At 43.8% G+C, this 19664-nt stretch overlaps 1 protein-coding gene across 1 annotated transcript in view; it reads right to left on the bottom strand.

Moving 5' to 3' along the window:
* Positions 1-19664, bottom strand: part of abca5 (ATP-binding cassette, sub-family A (ABC1), member 5) — a 116948-nt gene that overhangs the window by 44590 nt on the left and 52694 nt on the right. Inside the window, exons 12-19 of the mRNA XM_084322613.1 lie at positions 10439-10725; positions 8008-8127; positions 7003-7141; positions 5139-5229; positions 4464-4603; positions 4174-4293; positions 3115-3316; positions 1185-1351 (exon numbers count right to left, since the gene is read on the bottom strand). Coding sequence (XP_084178739.1) covers positions 1185-1351; positions 3115-3316; positions 4174-4293; positions 4464-4603; positions 5139-5229; positions 7003-7141; positions 8008-8127; positions 10439-10725 — 1266 coding nt within the window. The remainder of the gene's footprint in view (positions 1-1184; positions 1352-3114; positions 3317-4173; positions 4294-4463; positions 4604-5138; positions 5230-7002; positions 7142-8007; positions 8128-10438; positions 10726-19664) is intronic.

The raw sequence follows: 19664 nt of genomic DNA, 5'->3' as shown, positions 1-19664 counted from the left end.
CTTTCCGAGTGCCATTACCAGAGCTTGGCCATCAATGACCAGGCAGCTGGGTCCCTGAAGGGTAAGATCTGCAGGGGTTTTAACTTGTTTCGTCAGTATATTTGCGAACACAGACTTGTTGGTGGAATGTAGACTCCCGTTAGTTGTGGCCAGAGATGGCGGGGTGGGCATGAGCTCATGCTGGAGGATATTGTCAAGGTCTACCTTACGACCTGCTCTGTAAGCTGTGATGAGCCTTTGTAGAATCTGCCTGTCCACTTTGATGGTGTTTTGCTTGTTCTTGGAAAGTTGCACAACTTCATACAAAGAGGCAAATGTCTTGGCTTTGTTCTTTCAAATGGGTGATTTCAGGTTCAGGTGCTGGTCACTATCTGGACGTTCACACAAACGTTTGTCCACAAACATGTTCAGTTGTGCCTGTCCAAGGTGTTCTGCGCCAAGTATGGATTCTTGAATCTCCGATGTGACTACGTCCTTGTTGATGTATGTAAGAAAACTTACAAAAGCACATTTAATTCAGGTTTGTACCTTGTGTAGTCACACTTAACTCATTAAGCCCCACCATTTATTTTTAGAAAATTCGCCTAAACAGCATGCTTACATTAAAATGCTTATATATCCAGATTTATAAGAGCTACTTGCATAAACTTGGTACCTGAAGAAAGCTAAGACTTGGGGGATTCTAATGTTGGTGTCCAACACTGTACAGTTATTACCAAATTGCTGTCGTATTCCTGTAAACACTGAAGAAATGTAATTTTTTTATCCTCACCTATACAAAGATTACAGTTAGACAGTCAAAAACACCCTGTTACTCATGGTTGCACCCCAGCTATATTCCTACTTTCTTCCTCCATAGGTGCAGATGTTCTGTGTAAAGTTTCATGTCAGTAGAATAAAAACTGTTGGTTTAGCACCTGTTTTTGTGGAGAGAGGCCCTGGTGCTGGCAGCCATGTTGGATTTCTCAATTTTGAGGCCTTATTTGACATTTTTGAGCTTGGTATACAGAAAATTTGGATTCAGCACCCCTTAATACCCCTAGAAATGTTGTGTACCAAAAATAAACACGAAATGCCTTCAGCACTTTATACAAGCACATTTTCTGAAATTCTGCCTAGTCTATCCCTCCCAAGCAGTAGTTTCAGCTAATAATAAATAAAAAATACATTTGTGGCACACTGACCTGAGGAGTTCTGGACGAGCAAGCTGGTGGCGTACTTCCTGGAGCCCTGGTTCCGATTGAGGAGGTATACAGGCAGAAACTGCCGGTCAGGGGAGTGGATCTGGATGTTCCCCGTGGCCAGAGAGAGAACCAGCACCGCTGCTACAAACACCAGGAACAGCGCCAGCCTGGGAGGGAGAGAGGGAGAGAGAGAGAGAGAGAGAGAGAGAGAGAGAGGGAGATGTAAGAAGGGAGAGGGAAGAAGGGACAGGGAAGAAGGGACAGGGAAAAGGGGGAGATGGGAGCACACATAGGAGATCAGGAAGGAGAGAGAGATAAGGAAGGAGACAGAGATAAGGAGGGAGAAAGAGGAGTGCCAGTACAGTGGAAAGATAAAATGTCTGTTTACTGACTGGACAAAAACATAGTTGTTCAGAAGGAGCAAAAGAAAGACTTGATGAATACTTCCTACTGTTGTGTCCCGCCGAAGGAAACAACAGTTGTGATTGGGAGGATCAAGAAAAGAGGGCAAATTCGTTAATTTCATTACGACACCAAAAACATGCAAACCTCTACAACTCAAGACTACAGATGACGACTATATTTTTTCCCTGGTTGAGTAAAAAAAAGTGAATTACCAATTTATTATTATATTAAGAAGGTGCTATAGGAATATGTCAAACATGAAAGGTCAGACTTCAGTTGAAATGTTAAAAGAATAGATGAGAAATTTACTTTTTGCATGATAACCTAAGAATTATATACTTACCGTTGTGTTACAGGAGACGAAATCCCCCCAAGTTCAGACGCTAGCTTGTTTATTGTATTTTACTTTATTTTATTTAATATTATTTCATTTGATGTGTTTTACTTTCTATTTTTATTTCTTTAATTCCTAACCCCAAAAACAAAAAACCTTGGGTCAAAGGAAAATAATCGAAGGACATTCTCACATTCCACAAACAAGGAAAGAATTGATGAACATTCTCACTCTTCACATACGAGAAAGAAGTGAAGGGAAAAAAGGACATGTCGGTAAAAAAGAAGGACTGCTTTATTATTTTCAAAAATGTGAATGATGTAATACTGTTCCAGAGGCCATTGACCCTTGGGGGGGGGGGGGGGGGGGGAAGAAGGTGCTATAGATAACATTCAGTCACTAGATGTTGTGACCAAACTAAATTGCGGGCCTTTGTAAATAAAAGCAATGAAACAGTAACTTCTCAGGTAGCTTTCTAGCTTCAAACAGTATTCCAGGGATCAGTTTGTTTATTCAGTTATGAAAATATACCATTATTCACTTCTCTGACTCTCACAAAACTACATAGTGCACCTTAAATCAATCCCAACCCTACAAATGTACTGTATATATATATATATATACACAGTCGTTTTTTTTTTTTTTTTTTTTTTTTTGTATCCCCTTTTTCTCCCATTTTCTATATTTTCTCCCATCCCAATTTCGTATCATCCAATTCAACCCTCCCCTGTCACGAACGCTGTTTCTTGCCTCCCACAAGCCGGCTGCAATGTGGACTAAGTCATACATAGCACAAGTCCCCTCCGGTACTTGAGGTAACAGCAGTCGCATCTTTTCACCTGCGCAGCTCGACCTCTCAGTGGCGAGGAGTAACACGTGGGAGGCTCACGCTGCCCCCGACACTTGCTGATTCTACTGCGCAGGCGCACCAACCGACCTGTAGGAGTCGCTGTCCACAACGCCCGATGCCCACCCATCAGTTTCCCACCCCCTAATACGGCCAATGTGTATTAGTACGGACGACCAGCTAAACTGAAAGCAAATGTGAAGCGCTGGGCTCGAACAGGCAAGCCCAGCGTCTCCAGATGTGGCTTTGTGGCGAGCGCCTTGCCCACTACACCACGTAGCCGCCCATAGTTTGGTTTTTTAACACACAACCAGGGAGACCACAGGCTCCTCTCTACAACTCACGTGTAGATGAAAGCCTTCCTCTCCCGGCGCATGTTGAGCATGTGTAGCCAGGCCACAGTGCTGAACTGCTGCCTCCAGAGAGCGTGGCCAGTCACTGTGTCTGGCTTGCTGTCCGAGAAGGTCAGCAGCCGCTGGTCCGTGTCGTCCAAAGAGGAGGCATCACAGTCACCCTCCTTCTGTTCCTGATTAAATACACTATAGTCTGGGAGAGAAAGAGAGAGTGAGGAAGAAAAACAGAGGGAAAGAGGGAGGGACAGAGAGTAACTCATCTATTCATGTTTTGTTTGTTAGGGTTGCTATTAGCCTGAGTCCTGACACATTAGGGAATGTACGCAAGCTAGCTCCATAGGGTCTGAAAGCGGTGAACTTATCTATACTTACTATATCTATACCTGTATATAGCCCTTACTTACTCTTACTAGTTATACCGCTGGCCAGAATGACTTACTACCATAGTGTTTTTATACCTGTATCACTGTGTACATAATAATACTATAACACTGTACATACATCTGATTACTCATTATTACTCAGTAGTACTCATTTAGATATACACCCATTTAATCACCCGTACATTGTATATTGCTATTGCACTTTACTGTTACATTTGCACTCTGGTTAGATGCCAACTTATTTACGTTGTACTGTACTTGTGCCGTATGATGTCAATAAAATGTAATCTAAATTGAGAAATAAACTAAAAGCTTGCCAGCGAAAACAGTCGACGATAAAGTAAATTTGAGCTACCATGGTGATGTGTTGGTATCTCGTCTACTTTACTTACATTAAAGTAAAGGATATTTATCAGTGTGTTACCAAGGCAACGGGCTGTGTGCAATCGGACAGGCATTTTATATTAAAGGTTTAGAAAAGCCTTCAGGCGCGAGCTTTTCCAGTGAGTGAGTGAGTGAGTGAGTGAGTGAGTGAGTGGTGAGGATGCGAAGCCCCATGTTCGAGGAGAAGCCCCATGTCTCTTCAATGACTTCCTCTCAAGACAGATGAGGGCTTCGTCTCAGACTAAACGTCCAGTCCAGAGTGCTGTCCTTGGGCCTGACTCACCGGCTTGATCTACCTCAGCCTCCGCTTCCAAGCGCAGGAACACATCCTCCAAGGTTGTCATGGAAACCCCATAGTTGACGATTCCCAGGTCAGGTCGACAGTCTAGCTCAGAGAACAGGCCTGAGGAATAAAAGGTTAAATATTAATATTTTGTAGGTTAATTCCGAGCAATACAAAGATATCGGTTCTGGGTGCTTTGAGGTTACAGTACAGTATATGACAATATAGCTAATATCTGATTCAGTCATTAAGACATTGTTTTATTGCTTAGCTAGGTACTGTGGCCTGACCTGAAAAAGTGTCCATGCTTTCAAATGGCAGAGTGAAGGTGAGCTCCGCCTCATGTTGCCTTGACAACTGTGCCTTGGGAACATGCTGCTTGACCAATGACGTCACGTTGTTAGCCTCGCAACCCTCCGAGACAGACATCCTATATGAGGGAGGGGGGGAAATTGTGTAATGTTTAAATTGGCCTAGTAATGGCCTAGTAGGCTGTAATATACAAAAATTTTATAATTTAGACTAAATAAATTAGATATTTGCCAGTTATTACATAGAGTTTGCAAAAGGTGGTTTACAAATGTGGTCTATGGTAGGCTTGGCAATATGAATGAAATTCATATGATGATAATCATCTGGAATTTTTACAATATCGATATATATCACGATATGTGAACAGTATGCAACATAGATGATCCCATTGCTGTTCATCGTATTGAACTGTGTGATAATGTAAAGTGTGATATCAAACCAAAATGCTGTTATACATTTTTATTTTTTTATTAAAATAAAAAAAGAATAAAATAATTTTGAGAGAAATTACAGTCAATATGTGGTTGCCATCATTTATTTAGATTACAGAATTGTGCGCAACAATATCCCAATTTCATCACAATACGATAAAATATACGATAATACTGAATTATCACCTGGCCCCAGTCTATGGACGGGGATCAACTACTTGCCTGAGGTTGTATCCCACACCACACTTGGTCTTGAGGTACAGGGACGAGCCGACACACTTCAGCTGGCCTTGGGAGATCACAGCTTTACGGTCTGGGGAGACAAACAGTACTTCCATCAAGCTGCCTGCACTTTTTTCTTCTTTTTTCTGTGGTGTGCTGGGGGGGGCAACATCAACTCGAGGGACTCCAGCAAGCTGAACAAGCTGGTGAAGAAGGCTAGCTCAGTAGTGGGTGGTGAGCTGGATAACCTAGAGGTGGTGGCTGAGAGGAGGATGAGGAAAAAGCTAGAAGCCATCCTGGAGAACCCCTCTCACCCCCTCTATGAGGAGCTAGCCAGAATGAAGAGCACGTTCAGCCTTAAGACTTATCCCCCCCCCCCCCCCGACACACCACAAACCGCTTGGGCCGGTCCTTTATACTGCGGCAGCCGGATCGGCCGGTTCTGCTGCCAGAGCTATCACTGTCTGTCACAACTCGGGACTTGAGAACTAGAGACTCACATCACCGTACCAACTATCTTATTTCTTTGCACTAGAGACTCATATCACTTTGTTTGTACTTTTTATATTATTATACTGTATTTGTATCTATACCTTAAGTGTATCTATAGTGTATATAGATACTGGACTGTATAGGACTGTGAAGCTATGCATCCCCCACCCTGTATCCCCCCCCATGCTGCTTTGACACCCGAATTTCCCCAAGGGGATCAATAAAGGATCATCTAATCTCATCTTATTTTACATTTTACTTTGAGCGCAGCGATGAGTGTAGAACTGTCGGAACAAGTTTATTAATTAGTTAAACGAACCAAACTGCCAGTCGAATGTAAAATAATGAATAACATTATTGATATGAGGTGAACTGAAAATGAATCACTCATTTTAATTTGCCTCATCTCAGCCTATTCATAGTCAAATTGTATTCTTTGTATTCTAAACGAATGGCCATATATCTTCTCTTAACGTTACTGTGTTTTCTACTACAAGCCATTCCAACCCCTGCGTTGGAACTTTACGTTCCTGGGTGCGCTCGTTATTAACTCCCGGGTGATCCCGATTGATGCCGGGATTTGAATGGAAGACTGGGGCAATTTATGGTAATGGTGAGAAGTCTTGATATTCTTATTCTTTTTATTCTTCTTTTTTTTTTCCCCTCCATTTTCCTCCGATTTTCTCCCATCCCAATGTTAGTCGTATGCCAATTCCCAATCCCTTCCTGGTCGCTGCGCACTTACCCCCCACAGTCAGATCATCTGGGAGAGTGGAGGCTACCACGTGCTTCCTCCGACACACGTCCAGCCAATCACCGCTTCTTTTCACCTGGCAGCGCGGATTCTCATTGAGAGGGCGTAGCGTGTGGGAGGATCACACTATCCCCCTCAGGTCCTATCCGCGCTTAGCAGGCGCCCCGACCGAACTGTAGGAGTCGCTGTTTACAACGACCCGGACCCACCCCGCCAGCTTCTCCCACCCTCTAATACTGCCAATTGTATTAGTGTGAACGGCCAGCCAAGCTGGTGACAACCCCGGAGCTGTGAGCTGGATTCGAACAGGCGAATCCAGCTCACAGCTCCGGGGTTGGTGACGAACGCAATCTCCGCTCGGCCACCTAACCGCCCTGATATTCTTATTCTAATGACCTGTGGCTTAGCAACTTTAAAATCTCAGCGTATTCTCCACCCCTCGTCGACATCAACGGCAGTGTGAATGGCGTTTAGTAAGGCAAGCTGAGACCGGCTAAAACACACACCGTATGCACCTACCAACACAGAATGAGTTAAAGACGGTGAGGGGCGATCTCCAGTAATGGACGAGAAGTCAAAATGACACCGGTATGGGTATTGTATTTTTTAAGTGCCTACCAGCCAGTATGTCGGCTTCATCCATGTAGTGTGTGGTGAGGACAGTCACCCTGCCGGCTCGCCGGTTCTTCAGCAGAGACCACACCTGGTGTCTGGAGCAGGGGTCCATCCCTGCCGTGGGCTCGTCCAGGAGCAGGATCTGAGACATGAACACACACACAACTAAATGACATACCTTATGCATACTGCACTTTATGTGTATACTGTATACTACTTCATCAGAGCATATATTTAGCATTTTTTGCATTTCTTTATTTAGATTATATATATTAGATTAGATTAGCATACTGCACCTTATGTGTATACTGTATACTTACTTCATCAGAGCATATATTTAGCATTTTTAGATTATATATATTAGATGAGATATATATGAATCATTAGATTATATATATTGTAACTATATTTATTGTAGGGCAAATATAAGTGAGGGCATACATACCCTCATCTTGCACCTTGACCTTTTTACACTGCCTACTTGCCCATGTCCAGAGTTAATTATATTGTTTACACTGTCTATTTTTATTCTATTTACATTTTTGACTTCTCCGCTGTACTATAATTTTATGACGTGTACCATGTCTTCTACTACCTGTACCTCCCCTCCCCCATACTGCTATGATGCCTGAATTTCCCCAAGGGGATCAATAAAGGGATATCTAATCTTAGTCCATGTAGAACAGACCCATCCGAGGCCCCATGGTCAGTAACTCTACCGTAACATCTTTTCCCTTCTCCTGATTAATTGAAAATGGGGGACCCTGATGTAAACAAGACAAAAGTATTTTACTGGTCTGCATCCTCTTAGCAGTTGTTTTGTATTGAGCCGTACTGTATTGTACCCATTCTGCAATCTGTTAGTACAGTTTTCAATCAATCAAACACAAATATTTTTGGTGCAGGATCTGTGACCCCCCCCCGCCCCGCTAACAAATACATGCATGTAGTAAGAAAGTGAGGGCTGATGATCAAGATCAAGGTCAGTGATAGTCACAGTACAAGTACCTTGGGGTCTCCTAGAATGGCGATGCCCACAGACAGCTTCCTCTTCTGGCCTCCACTCAGGTTCTTGGCCTGGGCATCCCTGATCTTCTCCAAGTCCAGATCCTTCAGCACTTTGATGACCTAGTGAGCACAGAGATCACGGATTCGAATTCTCAAGATTCATTTGTAGTGGCCCACCACAATATCAGGCATTCCCACCGCAAAAAGATTCACCAACATTGTATAACATTATAAAAGTGCCTCTGTCATTAGAGAATACAGGTGTCAGATATACTGGCCAATACAGAATATCTGAATACCAAGAGCACTATGTAATGTTTGTATGTCAGAAATGTATGTGTTTATGATCAAAACGGCCGTTGCGCATTTCAGGACCTAAGAGAATTGTGCGACCTCCCTGGTGTATCCTTTTTCCTCTACTTACAACTAAGGTCGGCCCTTAAGGCACATGGGTTCCGTGGGCTCAAACACTACATCCACACCCCTTTATTAAGCTCATCAGAGACAGAACAACCTCTAGTCTAGAGGGTTTGTCTCAGATTTCTATACACTCTTAACCCTTTGATTGCCAAAAACGTAGATCTACGTGTCTGTGGCCCAGCGGTTGAGTGCCGGAAACGTAGATCTACGTTTCTGTGTCGTTATTTCTTTTATTCGCTATTTCCATTCATAATTCATCCTGCTATGCTGTAGGACTGTGTGGCACTCTGTCTGAGACTGCAACTGTCCGATACCGCCGCCTAACGCCTTGCGGCCGCTATTGCACTCCATTTGAAACGATGTGGTTTGTTTTCTCGGCCGAGCTGCAGCGGGTTCTAAACACTCCGGAAAAACAAGCGCTTATATGGATGGCATCGACAAGGGTCCCCGCCCGCCCGTTCATGTGCAATGTTGGATAACGTTGGACACAGGATCGCTGTGGATATTTGGAATGGCGATCAGATAATTGGATTCTTCTTTTTGCAGTACATCAGAGACAAGGTAAGGACTATAATGTTATCAATCTTGCGTTGATCCGATATTTTTTTCTGTAATGTATTGTGTAATGTATGCCGTTGGTGGCGCTCGAAGCATAGAAAAACTATTCCCCCCTGGCGGGCGTTACAGCGGCCAAGAAACTGATAGCCATGAGGTGGAAACAACCTGAGAAAGTCACAATGATTAATTGGTCTTTGACACCATTGGATATCATTTATATGGAGATCTCTACTGCACATGTGATTGGGGTGAGACAACCCAGCATTGAACTATGGGTCTCAGCGGCAGAGAAGGTTAAAGCCATGATCTAGCGGCAAAGCGGAGTCGGGATGTTGGTCCTGGGGTGGGAGTGGGGGAAGAAATGTCTTTTGTGGTGTCTGTGATAGTAGTGTCCTGTGATGTCTTGTGTGTTAGTTATTATTGTATTGTGTTGCGTTTTGTTACATGTAAAAATGAAAAATAAAAATGATCACAAAAAAATAAAAACATTAATGTGTGGCAATTCTGATTTTCTGCATGTATTTATTGTAATATGCTAATGGTGAAGAACGAAATAGATCTCAAAAATTGTTTTGTCTAATAAAAGACAACAGGAACCAAAATGTCTACACTAAAAGTCGCGTTTGGAACTGAAGACTACTGTATCTACAACCTCACTGCCAATAGCACTACCTTCAACATCTACATATCAGCCACCCTCCCCTGAAGTGCTGGTCCTTGCTGCTGTTGCTGCCAAGCAATTACTGCTCCTTTGGCAAAATAAATGTAAGCTGAAAAAACCTGCTCAATAGTACCGCCGACCGGTACAGTGTTTTCCATGGAAACAAACAAGAATAAAAAGGACAGGTCTCCAGTCATCAGCTCACCTCACTGTCTGCAGGACACCCCGCCCAGCTCACCTCACTGTCTGCAGGACACACAGCCCAGCTCACCTCACTGTCTGCAGGACACACAGCTCACCTCACTGTCTGCAGGACACACAGACCAGCTCACCTCACTGTCTGCAGGACACACAGCTCACCTCACTGTCTGCAGGACACACAGACCAGCTCACCTCACTGTCTGCAGGACACACAGCTCACCTCACTGTCTGCAGGACACACAGACCAGCTCACCTCACTGTCTGCAGGACACACAGCTCACCTCACTGTCTGCAGGACACACAGCTCACCTCACTGTCTGCAGGACACACAGACCAGCTCACCTCACTGTCTGCAGGACACACAGCTCACCTCACTGTCTGCAGGACACACAGACCAGCTCACCTCACTGTCTGCAGGACACACAGCTCACCTCACTGTCTGCAGGACACACAGACCAGCTCACCTCACTGTCTGCAGGACACACAGCTCACCTCACTGTCTGCAGGACACACAGCCCAGCTCACCTCACTGTCTGCAGGACACACAGCCCAGCTCACCTCACTGTCTGCAGGACACGCAGCCCAGCTCACCTCACTGTCGATGTCTGCCGGCAGGATCCCCTTGATGGCGCTGAAGATCCTCAGGTGCTCCTCCACGGTCAGCACGTCGAAGATGATGTTGAACTGGGGGCAGATTCCCACAAGCTGCTTCATCTCGGAGCCGTCAGCGATCTCAGCCACGGGGGAGCCGTAGATGGTGGCCGAGCCGTCGCTGGGCGGACAGATGCCGCACAGGATGTTCATGAGGGTGGACTTACCCGCTCCGCTGTGGCCCAACAGGGCTGTGATCTGGCCCTCGTAGATGTCAAAGGTCAGCCCTGGAGAGGGGGTAGAAACGGAGGAGATTGGTTCGTCCACGTCAGACTCAGGGCGGGATCCACTAAGAATGGATTGTGCGGTGGTAATTGCACCCTTAACCTCTTCCACCCGGAGCCTATTTTCTGAAAATCTGCCTAAAATACATACCTAAGTAAATGGAATATTGCTCTACTTCTACAAGCCCATTTGCATATTCTTGGTATCTAGTGAAAGAAATCTGTGTTTTTTCAATGTATATTTGGTTTATAACTGATATATAGAGATGAGCTTTAAGAGGGTAATACCATTATCATAATTTTGTGTCTGTCTCTATTCAAACTGGGCAGAGGGGGTTGCAGCAGCAGACTGAGAGCTCAGGGCATGCCGAGGTCGCCATCGGCACATAAACAAACTGATAACAGCTAGGCAGCAGGCACAGGAGCGAGGGAGAGAGGTTTGACATTAATGAAACGTTTTGAATGTGTGGTAAAGGTTATTAGCAGTTGTCATGACAGTGCGAGGCCGTCGTTGCTATGACGAAGATCCTATAAATCTAGCAGTGTTTCCGGGTGTAAGCCAGACCAAGAACGACCAAGAACGACTAAGAACGGGGAACCATCAGAGACTTTGAGACGGCTCCCTCCTCTCATCACAGAGAGGGGGGGGGGGGGGGGGGCAGCACGAGAGAAGTGCCACGACGACAGGCTTCTGGAATAACCACCAGGCCGCAATGACCCCCCGAGCGGGGTGAGAGGAGAGATCATCAGAATAGACTTTTCAAGGACAATACAATCCGATAACATCTGAGCTGAGGCTTTCTGTTTATGGAATAAACAACGCTTTTCCTTGTAAGGTATTACGCTGTCAAAGTGTCGAATTCTTACGGAGGTGGTGAATACTTATGCTTGCGGATTGCATTAATGGGGGATGATAAGGATTGTACAGCCAGTATGAGACGTCGGAGAGATAAAACACAACGCAGAGGGTCAGTGGATGGAGATGATAACACAAGAAACCAAACAGACGAAGACGTGATGCTGGCCGATTGATCAGAATCCAACACTAGGGACATCTATGGACCTCAGTGAATGTATTCCCAGTGTCAGAAATATTGTGTCTATTACTAGGCTTGCTTAAATTGTGATGAAACAAAGGGGAATATGAATTATGATTTTTCTTTGCATCTTTGACAGTGAATAACACCATGCTAATAATGACCAGACATGAAGAACTGCCACTGATCTCGTTCAGTACATTTACATTTAGTCATTTAGCTGACGCTTTTATCCAAAGCGACTTACAAGTTCTGTACGACAAGTCATCAGGAAGGGCACAACTCTATCAGCTGAGTAACAATGTTCATCAAAGTGTTGAGTGCTACAGTGTATGTTGTGAAGGGCCAGATTAAACCGAATATATATATTTATTTATATATATATATATTTAATTGTATTTGTATATTCTCTAATATTCCTGATATCCCTTGTATATTCCTTGTACAATATGCATTGAATATCCATTCTAGCCTACTGAACATCCCATAATAGTCTCCATTCTACTATTGGTCGAGACCTTGGTGCCAGGCTGCCATACCCCCCAGACCCAGTTCAAACGTACCGCTCAACATGTACGAACAAGTCCTAGTTCCGCGTAGGAATCTGGCTACCGCACCACTAATGGGACTATTTGTTCATAGTGCGTATATATACTGCGCTACTAAAGTAGGACTTCCTTTTTCAGTCCAGTTTCTTACCCTCCAATAGAGTGACAGACGTAAAGCCTCCCCGCGACGCCACGTGTGGGAGTAAGGCCAAGTTCGGCCTACCATCGGTATTGAGACCTCGTGTATATTAATATTTGAATAGTCATATTTGGCACTATATCGTCGAGTTGGACGTAGTCTATTAAGCTAATAATAGTCTGTTAATATATAGTGCTTCGTGCGGTGAGAATACTACCGTAGTCAGCACCCCATCGTTTCGGGCAGAAAACTGGCTGTTTATCCAGGATGATCGACCCCATGTGAGATTGCACCCGAGGAGCCCCAGAGCCGACGAGCGAGTGGACCTGTATACCGGATTATTCTACCGACGACAGCCCGCCTTCCCAGGCACGGATTATGCTTTGTATACGTTGATTATTCCATGGATAAAGACCCCCGACACTGCCGTGTGTTGGAACCCCCCCCCCTGGAGAGGACGCAAGGTGAGGAGACGCTCTGCAAGACGAGGTCGCTTCACGTCTCTCCTCCGTGGACCGGAGGACGCCGGCCCACAAAGAGTCCATCTGCTTTCATCTGCGGTCCAAGGATCGCCGGCGCATTGAACGGCACTACAGTGGGTTCACCTGGGATACCCTTGGCCGGATGAGGCAGCCGGACTCTACCCCCCCCCCCTTCCTACTCCTGTCGGCTTACAAGCGACCGGATTAACCCCCCCTAGTGTATCCAGTCTATAATCATTAAAGTATCATTGCTGTTATTCCTTAACTATTCCAGGTCGTATATGTACCACCTGCGCCTTCAGAGATTGGACATTCTCTATTGATATACCGACGAATACTCTTGCCATAAAAGTGCATACTAATTCCCATTCATAAATGTGATTGATTTGATTAAGTGCTTGCTCTACACACCATCGCTGTGTAGAAATAAAGACCTATTTCTAATTCGTACATTTGTGTTGGATCCGTTTCATCTACGTGACAGTGTTCATCATAATATATTTATGCCGAGTACTGGGTGGCCGAATATTAAGTACAAAGGTAGTGGTAGTAAGTATCATATCTAGTAATACAGTCAGGGAATTGTACCCCTCAGTTACAGTGTAGGTTAGTTTATTAGGACAAGTGCATGACAGTAAGGTTAGTTAGGGTTAGATATCTTTTTTATTTTATTTTTTATTTCAGATAATGGTTGAAGAAGTGCGTCTTTAGTCGACCGCAAAAGATTGGACGGGTTTCGGCTGTTCTAACTGGGGTGGGTAGTTCATTCCACCATTGTGGGGCAAGGACTGAGAATAGGCGGCTTCTCCTTGATGAACCTCCCGGAGCTCGGATAGGAGTAGGTCTGAGGCGGCCAGAAGATGCAGAGCGTAGGGGTCTTGAGGGTGTGTAGTTGGAGACCATTGACCGGAGGTAGGCGGGAGTGGTTCCCTTTGCCGCACGGTATGCTAGGTCGAGGGCCTTGAAGCGGATTCGTGCAGCAATGGGGAGCCAGTGCAGGTCCCTAAGAAGTGGGGTGACATGGGCCGACTTCGGTAGGTTTGAGATCAGGCGGGCCGCTGCGTTCTGAATGAGTTGAAGAGGCTTGGTGGCAGTGGCCGGGAGGCCAGCGAGCAGTGCGTTGCAGTAGTCGAGTACCTTCTTAAGATCATGTGTACAGAAAATCTAAGGAAATTAATAAAGGGAAGATGATTAAACAGAAGGTTCTGTAGATACAGTACTGAATTCTCCCATCCGGACCAATGCAATTTGAAATATTATTATAGAATATAGAATAGCAGGCTTATAAATTACCTTATTATAGCCAATTCGCACATTTATATATATACATATATTATCTTTCAAATGCCCGAGTTCAATTTGGATTTAGTATCACCAGGCGTGCATAATAACAGATAATGAAATCTACTGACGAAGAAAATGTAAAGTTTCTTCGTCAAATGTATATACTCTCTTTTTTAGACTCTTCTTGTATCAAAAACAGTACTGTATATGTAAATCTGGTATGTCATAAATGTATAGATGTAGCAGTACTGTCTATCTGTATGTCATGTATGTCATATATGTTATGATTAATTGAAAATGGGGGACCCTGATGTAAACAAGACGAAAGTCTTTCTCTGGTCTGCATCCCCTTAACAATTGTGTGTATTGAGCTGTACTGTATTGTACCCATTCTGCAATCTGTTAATAAAATTTTCAATCAATCAATCAATCAAAACTGTAATCTACTGTACTTATTTTTTTTGACCAAATCTAATTGTTGCTGCATGCTAAAAATAGGGAAGAGAAACTAACTGTGCTTCAAAATAATGCAATAACGTTACGTTTTGTGGCTTATTATCCCGAATAATAAGTGTTATTAAAAAAATTCATACAGAACTATGAACCTTGAACCCCATAGAGGCTTTCAGGAAGTGTAGTTCTGGCCGGTAATGCACTTTTTCGAATTCAAAGAGTAGGGTACTTCTGCAGTGCCGCTCTGTGACATTGAGTAGGTTATTAAAATGGAATAAAAGCCAAAACAACCTTGCCACGGACATGTCAGTGGTTGGTCCTCAACCGTTGGATTCGAATCACGGATTTATCCGTGGCCAGTCCCGAATGTGTTAACCTATTGTTAAACTAACGTATTGATGATAATATACATTATAAATGCTGTTGTGACATGGTTATGATGTTTATACTTGAATACATTTTTTTTTTTAAAACGATACTTTTGTGTAACAGTCTGGAGATTGATTTATGACATGATGTAATTTGCGGTCCGCCGACGGACCGCACGGGCGGAAGAGGTTTTAACAGCGCAGGGTTTGCGCACGGTATCTGCTCCGTCTTTGCGAGCTATCCACTAAGGACATCGCGCGGATGAGATACCAGCGCAGACACGCCCATTATGTGTGGAGTTTGCTCCTGATATGCTCCAGCGCAATTGGCTCGCAGACATACTGTACATAGACATACTGTACCAGTATTTTTCACCATTAGTATTCTGTTAATTTCGTATTGCATTTAGTTTACTTCATAATGTATAGAGCTTGCTTAATTTGTATTTTCATGACACATTGTGTCCTGTGTTTTTGTCACTATCTTTCGTCATTGCATATGTTTGTAATGTCCTATTCCAATTACATTTGTCACTTATAATTGTACTATATTCTATTGTGCTATATTTAATTTAGTTTATATCCCATTTAATTGTATTCAATCTCTTTATTAATTTGTACAGCCCTGGCCTATATTTGATTTCATAATTATATTATATTGTGCATAAGTTCATATTTAATTTAATGCATTGTATTATCATGTCTGTTAATGTCTGTCGGTATAATGTTGCACCAAAAACTACCAAAGCAAATTCCTTATGTGAAAACTACATGGCAATAAACACCTTTCTGATTCGGATTCTGACACAACACCCTCACGTCTCTGCAGGGAAGTGATCCGCGCGCTCCAAACCTCAGCGGAACAAAAAGCTTTGTGGAGCAGAGAGGCAGAGATAACAAGAGCCGACAGCGAGAAGCCCGTTTCAGCGCGAGGTCCCCGGAGGCCTGGACGGAGCACAGCTTCAATCAATAATGCCGACAACATTGGGAAAGCCCACAACGTTAAATAACAATATTTAAATTATAAATACGATTGTATGGGATCTCTGGGTGGCTGGCTCAATATCATCCTTGATTTCATCCAGTAGAGTGATATTCTCCTTCGAAATATTCTTTCACAGGCACGCCTGGCATTACAATGCCTGCGTCTGGCAACAACTACTGCTGCCATGATCACCTGTGACGCTGGCAGTGACACTGGCATGATGCGCTTAGGGCTTTGCGCTTAGTTACCACCATGTCTGTGAAGACGGTAGGTGCGTAGCGTTAACTGCTCGGTGCAATTGGCGGCAGGTTTTGTGGATTGGGAGCATTTTTGGACGAGGCTCATTTGCATAGAAAGGGGACATGTTCCGCTCATATTACCTCATTTAAATACGCGATAATTGCACCGGACGCATTTCCTCAATTCTCTGTGGATAGCAAACAGAGTTTCAGAGCTATATGCACCGGCTTTGCGTCGGAAAAAGCTGCGCAAACCCTTTGTGGATCCCGCTCACAGTGTGCACACGCATCAAGGAGGCAATCCTGGAACGTAATCCTGATCAGAAAAACGACTACAGACTACAATATATTTGCATTTGTTAGCCATGCTAGCAATCTAAACAATCAATCTATGCCAAAGCTAGAGGTGAAAGACTCACACTCACGCTGATTTGTAAAGATTACATCCAGCCATTTTCATTTGAAACTACTTTTAGTCAGAGGAGTGCCATGAGCCCTGTTGTACTTTTTCAGAACAGCAGCTCAATGCAGGTAGGGGGCAACTCAGTCATGTGATTCAGCGGGTATTGCTGATTAGCTCGAACACGGTATATTTATAAACAAGAAACCCGTCAGGGCGGTCAGGTGGCGTAGCAGAGATTGTGTTCGTCACCAAACGCCGGAGACGCTGGATTCGCCTGTTCGAATCCAGCTCACAGCTCCTGCGTTGTCACCAGCTTGGCTGGCCGTTCACACTAATACAATTGGCAGTATTAGAGGGTGGGAAAGCTGGCGGGGTGGGTCCGGGTCGTTGTAAACAGCGACTCCTACAGTTCGGTCGGGGCGCCTGCTCAGCACGGATAGGATCTAAGGGGGGTAGTGTGATCCTTCCACACGTTACACCCTCTCAGTGAGAGTCCGCGCTGCCAGGTGAAAAGAAGCGGTTGATTGGCTAGACGTGTGTCGGAGGAAGCACGTGATAGCCTCCACTCTCCCAGACCGACTGTGGGGGGTAAGTGCGCAGCGACCAGGAAGAGGATTGGGAATTGGCATAACGACTAACATTGGGATGGGAGAAAATCGGAGGAAAAAGGAGGGGGGAAAAGATAAAAAAAAAAAAAAAAAAAACAAGAAACCCGTCTATTGGAACAGACTAACTGTTAAAAGGTCCCCTCCACTCAAAAACCTTTTCTAGTTAACTCCTCTTGGAGACTCTACAGATTGTCATTTGTGCAGAACTGCAGAACAGAACTTCACATTATTCCACTGGAGATGGGGGGGGGGGGGGGGCTTCTCTGTACTTCCTCAAAACCTGAGCAGCCTGTGCGACGCAACTAATCCTGGGAACCTATCATGGTCACTATTGCAATGTCTCTGCTATTGCCCAGCTGGCCACACTGCCATCTAGGTAAGGCTAACTGCCAACGTGAAACTTTTATAAAAAGATTGTGTAAACTAAGAAGTATTGTGTTTAGGAGGTGGAAAAAGAGAAAGTTGATAGGCTTGGAGGAGGATGTTGATGGGGGAAGGAGGGCGGGTGTTCATAGATCATTACATTCTCAATGAGGGCAAAGGTGTAGGGATGCTGCTATGACATTTTCAGTAGTTTATTGAACACACGAAACAAACTGTTATTCAATATACAACATCTTTAAAGTGTTAACACAATGTGTGGAGGGGATCAGTTTGCAAATAACAAACAAAAAAAACATGGGTAGGGGTGGCTGGGTAGCGCAGTGGACTAAGCACTCGCCTACCACCGCAGAGATGGGTAGCAGTTTACAAGTTTACAAGTCTACTGCATGTGATAATCTATTCCACTACATCAAGCAATCAGGCTAACAAGGTAACCATGGTCCATTTAGATTTAAATTTCAACATTGGTTAACACATTGAGTGCCACGCCCCTTTGACCATATATGGGCTAGAGTGCCAATAAGGAAGTCAATGGGAGGTCGGGGAAATTTGCGAAGGCTTAAACTATATCTTAAATTATGGCTATGGGTCTAAAACACCCCTTGCTTATCAATGATTTGCTTGCAGTCAACATGTACAAAACGGATTGTTTTTTCATTGGTACATTTCCGTTTTATACCGTTTTGAATACGAGTATAGTTTGAGAGTTCTAGTAATTCCAGAGAAATTCCGCGATAATAGCTCTTTAGTGGAATACACAAAACACGTTGTAATTCTTCGGCTGATTTATGAATCGTTTTCAAATAAACGCTAGATTATCGATAGTATGTGTGTACTTATGCATGCTAGAGAAGCGGGCTGAAAAATCTATTATCCATGACCTGGTCAGCGCTAACGTCATACACACACACAGACACGCTACGATGGCTGAGAAAAAAACATCTGATTAACCCAATACTGGTAGAATAGAGTCCTTACCTCACATCAGATGTTCTGCAAAAAGATTAATCCAATTCCTGATCGCCATTCCAAATATTGATCACGTTTATTGATCCAACGTTATAGTCCAAAACACATAATCAAAAGCTGCTCCCAGCCTCCCCAGTGAATGTGGTAACAGATACTGCTTGCCAGAGAAGGGAAAACCCCGGACCGGACTTTTTTTCTGATGCACATGCCCACCCAATCCAATCCAATGATGTGCAATACCATCCGGGAGACGATAGGCGGCGTTATTTGCCCTTTTTGAGCTCAGACCCATTCACAATGACAACGTCAGGCTGGATGGATGAAAAATGAATGGATATTGCTAATAAAAGCAAAAACGAGAAAAAAACGTTGTTGGCAATCAATGTGTTAAGGATGACCAGGTTACTCTCGAACCCAACTGAACAGTTTATAGGAGATCGTTTCATTTGGAGTGGGACTCAGTTGGTCCTATTAAAATGTCCCCAGGCTGTATGTAAGTGTAGTTACGTACTATATTATATAACATGTTATTTCCTACATGTTTTTTGCAGATCAAATTGCGTTCAAATTATGTTATTGTTGAAATTACAGTTAGACTGTCCCAGACTTCACTATAGCCAGAATCACTTAGGACTTACGTAACCTGGAAGTACATTATCTGGGTTACTATTCCTTCAAATATAGCTACAGTAGATATAGGTATAAATATAGCTTTCAGAAACAGCCACGCTTGACATTTATAATTTAACCAGGTGAACACAATTCCACTAGCTAGATATAGCTAGATTTTTAACGTCTGGTCAATGTTAGCATGGTGTTATTCACCGTCAAAGATAAAAAAGATGAAAAATTATATTCTCCTTTGGTTCATTACAATTTACTCAAGCATAGTAACAGACAATATTTATGACACTGGGAATACATTCCCTGGGGTCCATAGATGTCCCTAGATACCAGCAACATGCAAATGGTCCTTGTAGAAGTGGAGCAATCTTCTATTTACTTGGGTATGAAGTATGAACTTTTAGGCGAAATTTCTGAAA

This window comes from Notolepis coatsorum (assembly GCF_963971535.1).
Source record: "Notolepis coatsorum genome assembly, chromosome: 10".
Taxonomy (NCBI): Eukaryota; Metazoa; Chordata; class Actinopteri; order Aulopiformes; family Paralepididae; genus Notolepis; species Notolepis coatsorum.
The sequence above is the reverse complement of the archived record's forward strand: the minus strand, read 5'-3'. Positions and strand labels throughout refer to the sequence as shown.